The 18,012-nt window shown below is 35.4% G+C and overlaps 1 protein-coding gene across 26 annotated transcripts in view; it reads left to right on the plus strand.

The window, feature by feature from the left end:
- SNX14 (sorting nexin 14) overlaps positions 1-18,012 on the plus strand; it is a 94,318-nt gene that overhangs the window by 46,183 nt on the left and 30,123 nt on the right. For 10 of the 26 annotated variants that reach the window (XM_015136867.3, XM_077998385.1, XM_028846644.2 and 7 more), the window contains 10 exon segments: positions 84-159; positions 904-948; positions 1,057-1,137; positions 1,228-1,342; positions 4,685-4,840; positions 5,143-5,267; positions 6,052-6,110; positions 9,151-9,177; positions 11,100-11,232; positions 17,330-17,531. In XM_015136867.3, coding sequence (XP_014992353.2) covers positions 84-159; positions 904-948; positions 1,057-1,137; positions 1,228-1,342; positions 4,685-4,840; positions 5,143-5,267; positions 6,052-6,110; positions 9,151-9,177; positions 11,100-11,232; positions 17,330-17,531 — 1,019 coding nt within the window. 26 annotated transcript variants of the gene reach the window in all.

Genomic DNA, 18,012 nt, shown 5'->3' on the forward strand with positions numbered 1-18,012 from the left:
CTTAGGTAATTCATATGCACTTGAAAGTTAAGAACTAATATAAATCACTAAATATAAACAGTTATTATTGTTTCTTTTTCCAGATCTTTGACTTTACTTATAAGAGAGATTCTGTCTGGCTCTGTGTTCCTTCCTTCTTTGGATTTCTTAGCTGATCCAGTAAGACTTAAATTTTTTTTTTAAATTGTTACAAATTACACTTAATATAAAATTTAGTATCTTAAACATTTTTATGTATATAGTCAGTGATATTGAAAACATTCATGTTGTGCAAACATCCCCATTCCCCATCTCCAGAACTCTTCATCTTATGAAACTGAAACTCTACATCTGTTAACAATAACTCCTCATTCCTTCCTCCCTCCAGCCCTCCTGGCAACCATCATTCTGCTTTCTGTCTCCATGAATTTGACTACTCTGGGTACCACATATAAGTGGAATCATAAGTATGAGTCTTTTTGTGACTGGCTTATTTCACTTAGCATAGTGTCTTCAAGGTTCATCCATGTTGTAGCATGTGTCAGAATTTCCTTCCTTTACAAGGCTGAGTAATATTTTATTGTATGTGTATAACATGTTTTGCTTATCTGTTCATCCATTGATGGACACGTTGGATGCTTCTACCTTTGATCCAGTAAGATTTTGAAGAATTAAGAATGATTTAGAAATACTTTAAATGCCAAAATCAGAATAGCTTTTATTTGTCCATTTTCACAAAGGTTAAGAACCTCTTTTGTAGATGTAAAAAAACTGCTGTAATACATATGTACAGATTTTTTTACCACTGGTCCATTTATTTTTTCATTTTTCTAGAAACTTACATAATATGATACAAGTTGTGAAAATTCTTGGGAGAATACAGTAGTGGAATTATTTTGACTTATGTTTATTATTTTCCACTAGGATACTGTGAATCATTTGCTTATCATCTTCATAGATGACAGTCCAGTGAGTATTGAATGTATTAGAAAACAGTTCAGATTGCATTGAATTTTGATTTTGTATGTCAAATCAAGTGAGAATTTTACTGAGTTAATAATTCTCTTTCTTTCAAAGCCCGAAAAAGCAACTGAACCAGCTTCTCCTTTGGTTCCATTCTTGCAGAAATTTGCAGAACCTAGAAATAAAAAGCCATCTGTAAGAATTTTCAGCAATAACACCTTTTTGATATAAACAATTTTAGAACTCATTTATGTAGCTTAAACTTAATCTTTCTCTTATGTCAAGGTGCTGAAGTTAGAGTTGAAGCAAATCAGAGAGCAACAAGATCTTTTATTTCGTTTTATGAACTTTCTGAAACAAGAAGGAGCGGTGCACGTGTTGCAGTTTTGTTTGACTGTGGGTGAGGCTTACCTGTGTATTTTAAGAAAGTAATTTTTAAACTTTTTAATGTATTTGAATATTTTAAATCAGATCTGATGTTGTGGTACCCATCTATCATTGTACTAAATTTCATATGCTCCATTTTCTTTTTTTTTTTTGTTTGAGATGGAGTTTTGCTCTTGTTGCCCACCCAGGCTGGAGTGCAATGGTGCGATCTCAGCTTACCGTAACCTCCACCTCCCGGGTTCAAGCGATTCTCCTGCCTCAGTCTCCCGAGTAGCTGGGATTACAGGCATGTGCCACCACCCCAGCTAATTTTGTATTTTTAGTAGAGACGGGGTTTCTCCATGTTGGTCAGGCTGGTCTTGAATTCCCAACCTCAGGTGACCCGCCCACCTCGGCCTCCCAAAGTGCTGGGGTTACAGGCATGCGCCACCACGCCCGGCCATCTACTCGATTTTCTAACAGCATCTGTGAGTTTCTCCCAAGTGCCAACTCCTTTCCAGATTGGGAAATAATCTGTCACTAACTTCATTCAAATCCTAGTAGCAGAAAAATAAAAGCTACTAAAAGTACAGTATAATGAAAATATTTTAAAGACCCAAACTGTAACCCATGTCAATATCACTTCACAGTTTTTGTAAAGGGTTATTTTGTTTAAATTATCAAATATAAAAATACCTCATTTTGATTATAAGCTCTCTAGCTTTATAGATTATTAGATTTATAAGAAACTTTATAGACTATGAAAAAATTATTTTTAATGCATTTCTTTTTAAAATATAACTTAAAAAATTGAGGTATAATTTATACAGTGAAACTCAGAATTTAAATGTATAGTTTGATCAGTTTTGCACATGTGTGCATCCATGTAACCGGCATCTTTATCAAAATCTAGAACATTTATTTCTGTCAGCCCAGAAAATTCCCTTAGGATCCTTCCCAAGAGATCCACTCTTTCCCCTACTCCTGCCAAAGCAATCGCTAGTCTCATTTCTCTCACCACAGATTAGTTTTGCCTGCATAATTTTTTTTATATAGATTGAATCACATAATATGTATTCCTTTGTGCCTGGCTTCCTTCACTCAGGGTAATGCTTTTTAAAGTTCGTCTATGTTTTTGTCTAAATAAGTAGTTTGGGCAAGGCGCGGTGGCTCATGCCTATAATCCTGGCACTTCGGGAGGCCGAGACAGGTGGATCAGTTGAGGTCAGGAGTTCCAGACCAACCTGGGCAACATAGTGAAACCCTGTCTTGACAAAAATACAAAAATTAGCCAGGCATGTTGACTCATGCCTGTAATAGCAGCTACTCAGGAGGCTGAGGCAGGAGAATTGTTTGAACTCGAGTGGTGGAGGTTGCAGTGAGCTGAGATCGTGCCACTGCACTCCAGTCTGGGTGACAGAGTGAGACTCTGTCTCAAAAATAAATAAATAACATAGTTTGTTCTTTGCTGAGTGGTATTCCATTGTGTAAATACATATATCTTTTATTACTTTATAACTATTACTAGGTGTAGACACATTTGAGATTGTTATATCTTCTTAATGAATTTATCCTTTTATCATTATAAAATGCTCCTCTTTTGTCTTTGGTAATGTTCAGTCTTGAAGTCTACTGTGTCTGATGTTAATGTAGCCACATCATCTTTCCTTATGTTTGAGTGTGCATTTGTATATCTTTTTCTATCTGATTGAAATGTTTAATGTATTTCTAGTAAGCAGCACATAGTTGCTCTTGCTTTAAAAAACTAATTTAGTAATCTTTGTTTTTTAATTGGTATCTGTAGTACCTTTACACTTGATATATTTATTACATGTTTATTGTTAGGCCTTCCATCTTGGTGTTTGTTTTATATTTGTCCTGTATATTCCTTGCCTTTCTTTTACTCCTTTGCTGCCTTTCTTGAGGTTGAGTATTTTTTAGTATTTTGTTTTATCTTTCCTATTGACTTTTTGAGTCTGTTCTGTTATTTTTTTGATTGATCAGATATTATTTTTTTTTTCATTTATCATAGTCTTAATTTAAAAATATTTTACTACTTCAGGAGCAATGTAAGAACCTCAGTGTACCTCAGAGCTTCCCCTCCTGTCTATTGTGCTCCTGTTGTTATGTATTTTAATTCTTCATAGGCTATAAACCCACAGTACATTATTTCTTCACTAAATAGTCATCAGGCTTCTACATGTGTGGAATGCACATACACATTTATTTTTAAAGGTTCTTATAATTATTGGCATATTTACTGTCCCAGTGCTCTTCATTTCTTTCTGCAGAACCAGGCTTCTAATATCATTTCTTTCTGCTGAAAGAAATGATTTTCACAGTTCTTATAATACAAATATGCTGGAGATAAATTTTCTTAGCTTTTGTCTGTCTGAAAAGATGGCATGATCATGGCTCATGAAATACAACCTCAACTTCCTGAGCTCAAGTCATCCTCTTGCCTCAGCCTCCGAAGTAGCTGGGACTACAGGTGAACACCACCATGCCTGGCTAATTCTTTATAGAGACTGAGTCTCACTATGTTGCCTAGGCTGGTCTTGAACTCCTGGGCTCAGGTGATCCTCCTGCCTCAGCCTCCCAAAGTGCTGGGATTACAGGCATGAGCCATCACACCTGACCTTTAATCAATTTTGACAATTCCTGGCTGTCTTTTCAAATATCCTGCTCCCTTATATGCATGTTAACTCATACAGGAATGGCAATTATATTCTGTGGCCTCACAAGTCATCAGCTTTTTTTTTTTTTTTTTAACTCCCTTTTTCCCCCTTTATATTTTGGTTTGAATGATTAAAAAGTAAATGGTAAACTCCTTATTAACACATCTTGAAATAAAATGAAAAAACAATTGGTATTTTGGCTGTCCTAATACAACCATCTTTTATTTTGGAATAAACATTCATTTGTTCAAACTGTCAGTTCTGCCACTAATTTGCAGCGTTCATGATGGAGAGAAATATTGTTTAAAAACATTGATTGGAACTAAAAACAGTATTCATATTTATTTTTGTTTAGTAAATCAGATTTCAGAATAATGAAAGACTTGTGGTATAATAAATTAATCCAATATTGTTCTTTAAGGAAACTATTAGAAGTGTGTTTAGTGTCCTGAATTTCAGCAAATTTGTATTGCTATTTATGTATTTACATATTTTCTGTTAATGTATAAAAACTGGTTGATTGCATTTCTCTTTTATTGAGTAATCTTATTCTCAAATATTTTTTAAAAACTTAGATGAATTAGATTGCTTCTAATTGCTGCTGTTAGTGTTGGCTACAATTAGAATGGGACTATTAAGTGTTTATGAATAGTTTTATATTAAAATTATTTTTTCTTATTCTTTCCCTCATTTGTTAGAGGAATTTAATGATAGAATTTTACGACCAGAATTATCAAATGATGAAATGCTATCTCTTCATGAAGAGTTGCAGAAGATTTATAAAACATACTGTTTGGATGAAAGTATTGACAAAATTAGATTTGATCCCTTCATTGTAGAAGAGATTCAAAGAAGTAAGTCAAAGACGATGAGAATGACTTATTTAGCATTCTTACAGTTTTCCCATTTATTCTCTGCTTACTATTGCAGTGGCTATCTGCAGTACATGGGCAGCTATTCTATTTTACTAATGAGATGAAAGCTTTAAAGAAGAGACTTGTTTATACTTTACGTATTTGTCAGAACTAGAGCTTGGTTGGTCTAATTTCTCAATCTAGTGTGTTTCTTACAGTGGAGTTTCAGTAAAACGTAGTTTTAGAACTGTATATGTTTATGCTATTTATAAATAATTTCTACAATAGAATTTTTTTAATAGTTGCTGAAGGCCCATACATAGATGTTGTGAAACTTCAAACTATGAGATGTCTTTTTGAAGCATATGAACATGTCCTTTCTCTTTTGGAGAATGTATTTACTCCTATGTTCTGCCATAGTGATGAGGTAAGTCAAAATATTAAGCTTGTTTGAGGATTTTTATACATAATTTAGTAGTAGCTCTGATTTCATTAGATGAGTGATTCAAATAACAAAATAAATAGAAAAATAAAACAAGATTGCTGGGCACGGTTGCTCATGCCTATAATCCCAGCACTTTGGAAGGCTGAGATGGGTGAATCACTTGAGTTCAGGCATTCAAGACCAACCTGGCCAACATGGTGAAACTCCATCTCTACTAAACACAAAAAGTTAGCTGAGTGTGGTGGCACATGCCTGTAATCTCAGTTACTCGGGAGGCTGTGGCAGGAGAATAGCTTGAACCCAGAAGGCCAAGGTTGCAGTGAGCTGAGATCACACCACTGCACTCAAGCCTGGGCGATAGAGCAAGACTCTGTCTCAGTGGAAAACAGAACAAAAAGACCAAGTCTTTTCCTGTATGTAATTAAGTGAAGATTAAAAAATAATTGCAAAACAATTATCAATACCAAAACCTGTTTATATTTATGTAAGTAGATAGATTGGGACCAAATAGGTCTGCCTGGTTTGCCATATGCCTGAGCAGCTTTGTAGTATTGCAGTGATGCAGAAATCTCATTGTATACACGTTATTTACAAACCTGTGGAAATCATCTGCGTTTGCAATATTTTCATCCTTGCCCTATTTGACAATGTCAAATTGAGATAGCTTTTTTTTTCCCCCAAAACTGGAAAGTAGTAAACTAAGGTAACATGTTTTAATATTAATTGTAAGTGTAATAAATGATAATTACTGTTTGTTATTTTAAAGTATTTCAGACAACTTTTAAGAGGTGCAGAATCACCAACACGCAATTCAAAATTCAACAGGTAGGTTGTATGTTTTGTTTTTGAACTTGCTGATGCCAATCATTCTATGATAGCATCGTTGTCTTTATTAGCTATTTTTCTGAATGAATATGTGGTTCCATTGTTATATGAGTAGACAAGGCATTTTACTAGTGAATTGTAGAACTGTCTTCTATATAGTGATCTGAAAATGCCTGAAATTCTTTTAGAAAAATTTAACAAGATACATAATGTGGCCTTGTTAATCTCATAATTAATATATATTAGTTTTGATTACCGGCTTTATTGGAGACTAGGGACTGAATGCATAAGTGGCGTCCACAGATAACTCAGAATTAAATGTTTTAGAGAAAACTTTTTTTTAAGAGTGCTTACTGGGTACAAAAGTGGAGGAATGTTTATTTCTTTTTTTGGCTCTCTGGAAACCTAAGTGTACAGTTAAGATATCTAAAGAAAGGTAATAGAAGAGAAAAGCTTTATCTATTTGTAAACTGGATAATTAATATTCTGATTTGTCTTTGCAAGGTTACATGTACAAAATTGACACAGATACTAAATGTATAAATCTACAGAATAGATTTATAAATAAAATATATGAATAAATATATATTTTAAGTCACATAATAGCAAATCAACAAACCTATTCTGAATTTCCAATGAAAGAATATTAATGGCTGGGCACGGTGGCTTACACCTGTAATTCCAGCACTTTGTGAGGCCGAGACGGGTGAATCACTTGAGGTCAGGAGTTTGAGACCAGCCTGGCCAACGTGGTGAAACCCCGTCTTTACTAAAAATATGAAAATTAGCCGGGCATGGTGGCACATGCCTGTAATTCCAGCTACTTGGGAGGCGAAGCAGGAGAATTGTTTGAGCCCAGGAGGTGGAGGTTGCGGTGAGCCGAGATCACGCCACTGCACTCCAGCCTGGGTGACAGAGCGAGACTGTCTCAAAAAAAAAAGAAAGTTAAGAAACTCTTTTGACTTCTTATATATAAAGTAAATGAATCATTTCATTTACTTTTCATTTTCATTTCTAATCATTTCATTTACCTTATATATGTACAAAATTGACACAAACATCTCAACACCTTCCAATTTGAGCAAGCCTCTAATAAACATATAAATAAATTGGATATGTACTACAAAGAGAGAAGTAGATAAGTCAAGAAATGGGGCAGTGTTTTAGATAGTTAGTAGAAGGAAAAATGTGAAAACCTTAGCCATGAGGGGAATATATTGTATTTCTTGACATAACCAAGTGTTATGGGAATAGGTGTTTCTTTGAACATTGAATATTAATTCTGATTTAATGCCTCAGTAGAAGTAGCATACATGTAATAACTTTTCTGAAAGGTAGAAAATACGTTTAGGATTATTTGGAAAAATGCTACTTTTTAACTTTTTCCTAAAAATTTATATGTTATAGCCATGAAGCTTAGATTTTATTTAACAAAAATCATACTCATACTATTTAATATAACATTCTTTGCCCAGGCCACATGCCTTTTCTTGCATTTGAATTCTTTTCTAAGGAGTTTCCTCGAATTTACTGGCATACTTGAGAAGCAGGTAGAATTTATCCTTGTTTATAGACATAAGATGTTTGGAGTTTCATACCAGGGCACGGAGCTAATGAAATGCCCTTTTCTAGGACCATTTAAGGGGAAGTGGTTCTGTGACCTTAAAAGCCTGCTTGGTAGATGGCTGGGCGTGGTGGCTCACGCCTGTAATCTCAGCAATTTGGGAGGCTGAGGCAGGCGGATCACCTGAGGTCAGGAGTTCAACACCAGCCTGGCCAACATGGTGAAACCCTGTCTCTGCTAAAAATACAAAAATTAGTCAAGTGTGGTGGAACACACTTGTGATCCCAGCTACTTGGGAGGCTGAGACAGGAGAATCACTTGAACCCAGGAGGCAGAGGTTACAGTGAGCTGAGATTGCACCACTGCACTCCAGCCTGGGCAACTAAGACTCCATCTCAATTAAAAATAAAATAAAATAAAATAAAAAGCTTGCTTCGTAGTTAAAATTTAAGTCAAGGTCATAACTTCAGAGATGAAAAAAGCCTTCTTTGCTACTTTGAGAACACTTGATTATTTTCAGCATATTAAAGTACTAATTTTGTTGGCTTTAAAATATAAAAAAGACAGATTATATGGGTTCTTTTCATTCTGGATACTGATTATGACTTTTTAAAGTATGTTTTTCTTTATGGTGATCTGATTTTAATAGTTAACTATCAGTCTTGTCAGGACTCTGCTTCTGTGATAGTTAATGATTTATTTACCTATATACAATAAAAGTTTTTTAACATTCTTTCATTGGAGATTTAGAATAGCTTTGTTAATTTGCTATTAAATGACTTAAATTACATAAAATATGTATTCATATATTTGATGTCCACATTTTATATTTTCGAAGTAAAATTCTAATGCGTATTATTTATCATGTTCTCTGTTTCATTCTACACTTAAAGTACAACTTTTGTTTTTTAATATTTAGAGATCTTTTGTTAACTGTGCTTCTTAGCTTAAAACATTTTTTTACTCAAGCTAAAAACATGTGAAGCATAAATGATTCTATCTAACATGGACACAAATTTAATGTTGGAAAATATGGGTTTGTTTTTTGTGCCAGATTTTTAGTGGTTCAGTCTCTGCATACTTTCCACTGTATGAAAGAAATGGTATGCCTGAGGACAAAGAAAAGACAGAATTATTTCTGGATATTTAATTTCTAAGAACCTTTTTTAATGATGTAGAAAAAAGTCAGTTATTTCCTGATATATTTAATTTTTTTCCATGTCACCCAAGAGATAACATATTTAAGAACCGTTTTTAGTAATGTAGACTTCATCCAAACACACAAGACAGCTATGTGCATTTATCTTATCTTTATCACCTTATTCATTAGATTCCTTCCCTTTGGAAAGATGAATGTTATACACCTGTGTAACTTCTGAAGCTTTTAAATTTTGTTTTGTGTTCTAGAAGTTTATATAATATCTGGGCTTTCTTTCTTTCCTCTCCTTGTATAATTTCACATACCTGTTATTGCAGAGGTAGCCTAAGTTTGGATGATTTTCGGTAAGTCTTGAGCATGTGATTCTTTTCAGTATTAAATGTTTTTAGAAAGTACATTGTGAACAACCTAATAGAAATAAAAAGGAAAAAAATGAAAAACTATAGTATTAACTGCCATTATATCCTAGTTATTTAGGATAATCTTTTAAAAGGAATACCTACTTTTAGTCTAGATATGTCCTCTTTGAAATAGCATATGTCATCATAAAATAAAAATGTCCTGATACTTCAAAGATATTTTCGTTATTTAATTTGTCAGTATCTTGTTTTTTAAGGCTGTTGACTCATTTTTGTTCTTGTTAATTTTGCTAAATTAATTTTAGAATTATTTATGTTTAAATAATCTTTTTTTTTTTTTTTTTAAAGAAGTATCATGTTTCTGTATTTCTGGGCATAATCACAAGTGAGACTTTTTAAATTTCATATTTCAACAACCCCCATTGTTTTGTAATATCCATGTTGTAGAGACTAGAATAAACCATTTGGAGTCTAGAGATTTTAAAAATGTTTTGTTAACATTTTTATGTCTTGGGAAGCTTTTTTTTTTTTAAATCAAGGACAGTTGTGTCTACAATTCTTGTTTAAAAAAACCCTAATTGTATGTTTGTTTAGATAAAATAATCTAGTTTAAGTATCCCTTTTACTGCTTACTACTTACTATTAGTGTTTTTCCAGAAGTTTGATTTACTTCTTGGATGTGCGTAAAATACACATTACTACATATTGGTGTATTTGAAACTTGATTAATTTTCTTTCTGTAATTATATTATTTTAGTAGATAACTTAATTTTCCTCACAGGAGTAATAGCTATACACTTGAGCATTCAAAACAAACTTTCTCAGATTATTTTAAAGTAGTCATTTTTATTTGGATATCTGTTGTAAGAGCAGCATTACATAGTGAACATGACTTTATTTTATTTTATATATTTTTTCAAGATGGAGCCTCACTCTGTCGCCCAGGCTGGAGTGCAGTGGTGCCATCTCGGCTCACTGCAACCTCTGCCTTTCGGGTCCAAGTGATTCTCCTGTGTTAGCCTTTGCCTTTCATCTCGCTTGGCTAATTTTTGTATTTTTAGTACAGGTGCGGTTTCGCCATATTGGCCAGGCTGGTCTCGAACTCCGGACCTCAGGTGATCTGCCAGCCTTGGCCTCCCAAAGTGCTGAGATTACAAGTGTAAGCCACTGTGCCTGGCCTTGAGCATAACTTTTAAATTGGATAAAAGTTATGGTTTTAGTTGCTGAAACATTGGGCAGTAGGCTAACGGACATTTTTGCTACTTTTAGCTTATTTATTTTGTTGCTTTTCAGCTATTTCTGCTTTCAGAAATTCAACTTAAAAAAATTGCAAAACCAACATTTAATATTTATGGCAGAGCAGACTGCTTCCTAGGGCTACATTTGCTTTTATCCCTATGCTCATTGCTAACCTTTCCCTTTGTCACTATTATTTTTCTTAAAGTTCCTTCTGAAAATGAAGTAGTGAGAAAACAATAGTTGACATTTTTTTCTGTTGCATAATTTTAGTACAGTTACTCTAAAGGGATGTTTTCCGTTTTGAACAGATCTTAAACATTTTTTTATCTATTTCAAAATATCGCAATAAGAACTATATTCCGCTAGGGGGCTCTCATCTTTTAAAAATTTTAATCCGGTTAATATTTTGAAGTTAATAGTAGGTAAATTTTGAGTGTTTATAAATAAATATTGTCCCGTTTATTCATCCACCAAATTTAAACTATGTCATTTTTGGCTTCTGAGATGTTACTTAATCCATGGATGAAAACTCCAAAAGTTATGTTAGCTATACCTTTAGTTTATCATTTTCAAAACTGTTTTTCTTTTTTTCTAAATAATGGTTTTCAGTAAACCAGACTGTTGTGATAATTTGCTATGTACTTGATACATGTTTGTTTAATATTCAGGAACACACAGAAAAGGGGAGAATCATTTGGAATCAGCAGAATAGGTAGCAAAATTAAAGGAGTATTCAAAAGTACCACAATGGAGGGAGCTATGTTGCCTAATTATGGTGTAGCTGAAGGTGAAGATGATTTTGTAAGTAAAATGTATCAATTTGATTTATTTATAACTTCACACTTACTATGACATAAAAATTAGAGATACTCATTATTTTCCTTTTTTTTTTTTTTTTTTTTGGAGAATCTGTATTCTCATACTTTCCCTTTATCTTCTTACTTCAGACTTCCTTTGTATTTCTCATTCTTTACTTAGTTGTGATAGTTTCATGACGTGAATCTAATTTTTAAAATTCCTGGGAACTATGTTATTGCTTATTAAGGCAGAATGGTTCCTGTTAAGCTGAGACACTTCTAATATTCAAACAGTTTACCATCTTTTGGTTAAGCTTCAAATTCTGATGTTACCTTTTTCCTACCATGTGCTCCAGGTATACAGAGCTGCTAATAGATGCTCTAGCTCCTTGCTTACTTAAACTGCGGTCTGTTGACAAGCAGCATTGGCATTACCTGGGAGCTTGTATAAATACAGAATCTCAGGCACTCTCCTAGACTTACTGAATCAATTTGCATTTTAACAAGATTTCCGGTTGACTTATATGCACATTTTACTTACCATGCTATTTTATTTCTCTGTGTCTTTGTCCTGCTTGAAATGCCCTTCATTTGTTTATTGACCTGGAAAATTCATGTGCATCCTTCAAAATGCAGCTGTTCCCCATAAACCTTTACCCAAATCCCCAAGTTGAACTGAACATTTCCTCCTTTTGTGTCCCTATTATATCATATGTTAAAACTTATACCATAATGTATTTGAAGTTATATGTTTATGATTGTCTTTTGTATCACATAGTGCCATAAAGGCAAGTATTGTCTCATTTGTACTTTTTATTTTTATTGAATAGAGATCTTGGATTCTCATTTTGTCTTTTAATGACCCTGGGCACTGGGGATGAAAACAAGATTAAGATGCAGACCTTGGCTTTAAGAAATTCACTTAACTTGGGTGTAAAAGGGATGTTTAGTACTGATTGGATTGATGATGACCAAGAAGGAGGAAAGGTGGGGAGACAGCAGTAAACCCTTGTCTTTTACCCCTTCCTTTTGACCTTTGTCCCATTGCCTTGATGTAAGGGTCACTGATTCTTCATAATAATTTAAATGGAATAAAATGTTATTTAAACCTTTTTTATTAATTCAAATAAAGCAGTTTTTTTATGCCTTTATTTTTTCCCTATAAGTGTGGGTATTATTATTATTTTTTGAGATAGAGGCTTGCTCTGTCACCCAAGCTGGAGTGCAATGGCACGATCTCAGCTCACTGCAACCTCCGCCTCCTGGGCTCCTGCCTCAGCCTCCAGAGTAGCTGGGATTACAGGCGCCCACCACCATGCACAGCTAATTTTTATATTTTTTTTGGTAAAGATGGGGTTTCACCATGTTGACCAGGCTGGCCTTGAACTCCTGACCTCGTGATCTACCCACCTGTAGTCCCAAAGTGCTGGGACTACAGGCATGAGCCACCGCACCCGGCCTTGGTGTGGGTAGTATTTTTATGCTGGGTGTGGTGGCTCACATTTGTAATCTCAGTACTTTGGGAAGCTGAGGTGGGAGGATTGCTTGAGCCAAGGAGTTCAAGACCAGCCTAGGCAACATGGCGAGACCCTGTCTTTACAAAAAATTAAAAAATTAGCTGGGTGTGATGGTGCACAACTGTGGTTGTAGCTACTTGGAAGGATCACTTGAGCTCAGGGGGTTAAGGCTGCAGTGAACCATGTTTGTGTCACTGTACTCCAGCCTGGGTAACAGAGTAAGAGCCTGTCTCAAAAAAAAAGTGTGGATAGAAGAAAGTAGATCAGAGAAAATCTTTTTCAAAATAATGTTTATGTTTTCTAATTTTAAGCATATTTTCAGTTTTTAAATAATATAGAACAGTGGAAAAAAATTAAATGCCATGTACATGCATAATCTTACCACCCAGTAACCACTTCTATTAATAGTTTGGTGATTTTCTTTAAAAACAAACAAACAAAAAAACTTTCCCTTTTCACCCCGGTAGACAAGACTACATTTTATATATATAGTTTGCTATCTTTTCTCTCTATTCAGTATTATAACAAAAGTATTTAACCGTGTTATTACAAACTTTTAAAACATAATTTTTTGTGGAGGAAGATGTGTTTTTTATTTTTTGCCTTCCCAACTGCTTGATACACAAGCTGTACTTTAGCTTCAGGAATAGGAGGCTATCTTTAAAAAGCTGAGAGAATTTGCTTTGTTTTGTAGTGACCCAAGAAGAAGGAAATTCTTGATTGGGATTAAAGATAGTAGTAACAGAAAGTTGGAGAAGCAGGCAAACTAATATTTAATACTATCAAAGGAAAACTCAGGGACAGTGAGGTGCTAACGCAGACTAAGATGATGCCATTTAGGATTTAGAAGACACTATGTTAGTTCTAACTTGTGGGACCTTGGGGAATCCTCTTTGTCTTGTTTGGAAGTTGAGGGAAAAGAAAAGTTTCCAGTTTCATTGCCGGGTGATCCTAAATTGGTTTGTGATCCTAAGTTGGACATTTAGGATGACTAATTGGAGACTTAGGAGACATTATCTCAAACTCCTGACCTCAGGTGATCCACCTACCTTGGCCTCCCATAGTGCTGGGATTACAGGCGTGAGCCAACATGCCCAGCCTGACATTATCTTTCAGAACCCTCGTTGTGATCATTTGGCGGTAGTGCCTGCTTGCTGTGTGGTCTTGGGCACATTCGTTAATTTTATTATGATTTGTTTCATCACCTTGAAATGGAGGTAATTTTATCTTTCATAGGGATGTTGTAAGGAGTATTAAGCAAGTAATATATACGAAGCACTGAGAACAGTGCCTTGCACATAGTGAGTCCTGTAAGCACATCAATTCTCGTAGCTGTGTGATCTCAAGTTAGGGATTAAATTAGCATCCGTCCATATGCTGGCCTGGGAACCAAAGCCTAGTATATAAGATTGGGTCAGGGCTGGGTATGGTGGCTCATACCTGTAATCCCAGCACTTTGGGAGACTGAGGCTGGAGGATCACTTGAGTTTAGGAATTCGAGACCAGCCTGGGCAACATGGTGAAATCCTGTCTCTACAAAAATAGAAAAATTAGCTGGATGTGGTCTACTCAGGAGGCTGAGGGAGGATCACTTGAGCCCGGGAGGAGGAGTTTGCAGTGAGCCTGGCAACAAAGTGAGACCCTGTCTCAAAAAAAGAAATTGGGTTGAAAATTGGGTTGGTGTATCAGAAAATGTATTTCTGTCCAAGTTCAGAACTGGCTTACAAATATACTTATGGAATATAATATGCCTGTTGGTAACTTGGCAGATATCTCTGTACAGGAAAAGAATAGTCAGAAATATTAACATTTCTTGAGGAAATTTTATTTCCATCTTCCATAATCCCCATCCTCTTGGTAGAGATAGCAGGTGTTTGGAAACGAAAAAGTATTTAAAGTACTTGATTTTCCTTTATTAACATTTTGATTACAATATTTTCTTTTTTTTTTTTTTTTTTGAGACGAAGTCTTGCTCTGTCGCCCAGGCTGGAGTGCAGTGGCCGGATCTCAGCTCACTGCAAGCTCCGCCTCCCGGGTTCACGCCATTCTCCCGCCTCAGCCTCCCGAGTAGCTGAGACTACAGGCGCCCGCCACCTCGCCCGGCTAGTTTTTTGCATTTTTTAGTAGAGACGGGGTTTCACCGGGTTAGCCAAGATGGTCTCGATCTCCTGACCTCGTGATCCGCCCGTCTCGGCCTCCCAAAGTGCTGGGATTACAGGCTTGAGCCACTGCGCCCGGCCACTTGTTTTCAAATAGCATTAAAGGATGCCCTGAAAATTCTTAGAGAAATATTTCCCTAGAGATTTTTCTTTAGGCTTTGATAAAAATACCATTTAAGTAGTAACAGTAATAAATTGCAAAACTTTGTCCCTTTACATTGCTAAGAATTTTGTTCTCCCATTTTGTTTCTTAGATTAATTCTGAGGAGCTTCTTTTAATTTAAGAATGCCCCCCCCTTTTTTTTTTTTGGCTTTTAGTCAGCATTTTCAACAAATTCTCTGTTATTGTATGATTCACTTTCCCCTCTCCTCAGAAGCTACATCCATTAACAAAAATATACTTGTATTAACCATGGAAAATGCTACCTTGAACCTCAGGTTTTAAGCATTGGGTGTTTCCTTCACACATCTCTCTGTGTTTCTTCCAAGATTGTAAGAAGGTAACCTTGCCTTTTAAAAGGCAAAACCCAACATCTGTCATCTGTTTTAATAGTTTTGTTTTTTAAGGTCTTGAAGTTGTTTTCAACAGAGCATTAAGAAGTCTTCCTAAGATCAGTGAGAGTCTTATTAGAGATTTTGGAAAGCCAGTTTAGGATGAGAACAGAAAAAAGCAAAGCAGGAGCCAGGCGTGGTGGCTCACGCCTGTAATTCCAACACTTTGGGAGGCTGAGGCGGGCGGATTTTGAGGTCAGGAGATTGAGACCATCCTGGCTAACACGATGAAACCGCGTCTCTACTAAAAATAGAAAAAATTAGCTGAGCGTGGTGGCGGGCGCCTCTAGTCTCAGCTACTCGGGAGGCTGAGGCAGGAGAATGGCATGAACCTGGGAGGGAGAGCTTGCAGTGAGCAGAGATTGCGCCACTGCACTCCAGCCTGAGCGACAGAGCGAGACTCTGTCTCAAAAAAAAAAAAAAAGAAAAAGCAAAGGGGTTTTGTGGGGGAGGAAAGGAATTTCCTTAGAAGAGAGGGTAAGTACCCGGGGTAAGAGGAAAGAACTGAGAGTGAGGGTAGGGCTAGAATTCTGGAAATAAATTCCTCTGTACTACTGATTTGCTCTGACTAGGCTATTCAGAATTCTTTTAAGTGCTACAGACTTTGACTCATTGCCTTTAAAAAGGTGTGTTCCAGATGAATGCATTTCATTTATAATATTTTGCCCTTTCTAACATGAATAAGAGATGTCTAGGTGAGTCAGTGTTTATAATATGCCAGATTCAAATAATCTCTTCCAATTTAAAAAATGGAGACAGTTATTTCCTTCTTCCTATGTATCTATTTCTAGAACATGTGGTTTTGTTTTTAAAAATAATTTTTATTTTATTTTTTCAGTATTTAAAAATATTTAGCATTTTAAACATTTATGTTGTTAAAGTTTAAGAAGTGATGAAATAAAAAACTCTTAATTCTGTAGAGGTGGGTTTCTTCCAGACGTTTTTTTCCAATTTTTTGTTACTTATGTTACAGTTTTTACTTGGGTCTTTTTTATGGTTAAAAAATTTTTGGAGTAAATATTTTTATTAAAATAAATTTCCAAAAATGGAATTACTTGTTTGAAATCATTTTATGACTCTTTATAGATACATATTGCCAAAACACTTTCCAGAAGGGTTGTGCTGGTATACCTTGTAACTGGTAGTGTGGCACAGATCTAGTTTATCTGTGCAGTCTCCATGAATGACTGCTATCATTTATAAAATTTTACTTCTCGAAATGAGAAAAATACCAGAACTTTACTTTTTATTTCTTATCACAAAGGTTGAACAGTTTCTATATTTGTGTATTTTACATTTTTTTCCCTAATCTCTGAGGTGTATATTCTTTATCTTCTATTATATTTTCTTTCTTTCTTTTTTTTTGAGACAGGGTCTCACTCTGTCACCCAGAATGGAGTACAGTAGCACGAACCTGGCTCACTGCAATCTCAGCCTCCTGGACTCAAGCAGTGCTGCCACCTCAGTTTCCTGAGTAGCTGAGACTACAGAGGCGGGCCACCATGCCCAACTAATGTTTTAAAAATATTCTGTAGTGATGAGGTCTCACTGTGTTTCCCAGGCTAGTCTCAAACTCCTAGGCCCAAGCAATCCTTCCACCTCAGCCTCTGTGAAAGTGTTGGGCTTATAGGTGCTGTCCCCAGCCTATTATATTTTCATATACAGATGATGTAAGAAAACTTGGAGTTGATGCTAGTAACTTGTTTTTAGCTTTTTACCTATACTTTTTCAGTAGAAAATTTAATATCACCTAGCTTTTAGAGTCTTAAAAATTATCAGTTGATATGGGCATATTACTTTATACTTGTATCTCATATGCTATAGTTCTAAAGGTATTGGGAATATTAAATTTATCCTGGTAATTTTTTTCCAGATTGAAGAAGGTATTGTTGTAATGGAAGATGATTCTCCAGTGGAGGCTGTGAGCACACCTAATACTCCCCGAAACCTTGCTGCATGGAAAATTAGCATTCCATATGTAGACTTTTTTGAGGATCCCTCCTCTGAAAGGAAGGAGAAAAAAGAAAGAATTCCTGTGTTTTGTATTGATGTTGAAAGAAATGATAGAAGAGCAGGTAGGAAGCTTTCTGAGCACCTTTCTTAAAAGATACCCGTGAATGAGTCTGTTGTTAGCAAGTGTGATAAACATTTTGCCACTTCTAGCTAGCAAATATGGCTGCATATCCAAAAAAGAAGTGTCCAGAACAGAAAATTGAAAGAAAGCTTAGGATGTCCTAAGTTATCTTCATAGCAGTTAACTAACTGATTCAATCAGCACTTATTGAGTGATGCCTGCTAGACACCTGACAGTCCATCAGGCATTCAATGTAATGTTCTTTTAATGGTTTTGTTGCCGTCATTAGCGATTGTACTTACTTAATTATCATTAATCCATATAGCAATATATCAGGTATTATTCTAGTTTAATTAAGACAGCGTTTTCTCTCACCCATTTTGTGGGCTAATTAGAAAATATGGCCAAACATGGTGGCTCACGCCTTTAATTGCAGTACTTTGGGAGGCCAAGGTGGGTGGATTACCTGAGGTCAGGAGTTT

Source organism: Macaca mulatta, chromosome 4, assembly GCF_049350105.2.
Source record: "Macaca mulatta isolate MMU2019108-1 chromosome 4, T2T-MMU8v2.0, whole genome shotgun sequence".
NCBI classification, from domain to species: domain Eukaryota; kingdom Metazoa; phylum Chordata; class Mammalia; order Primates; family Cercopithecidae; genus Macaca; species Macaca mulatta.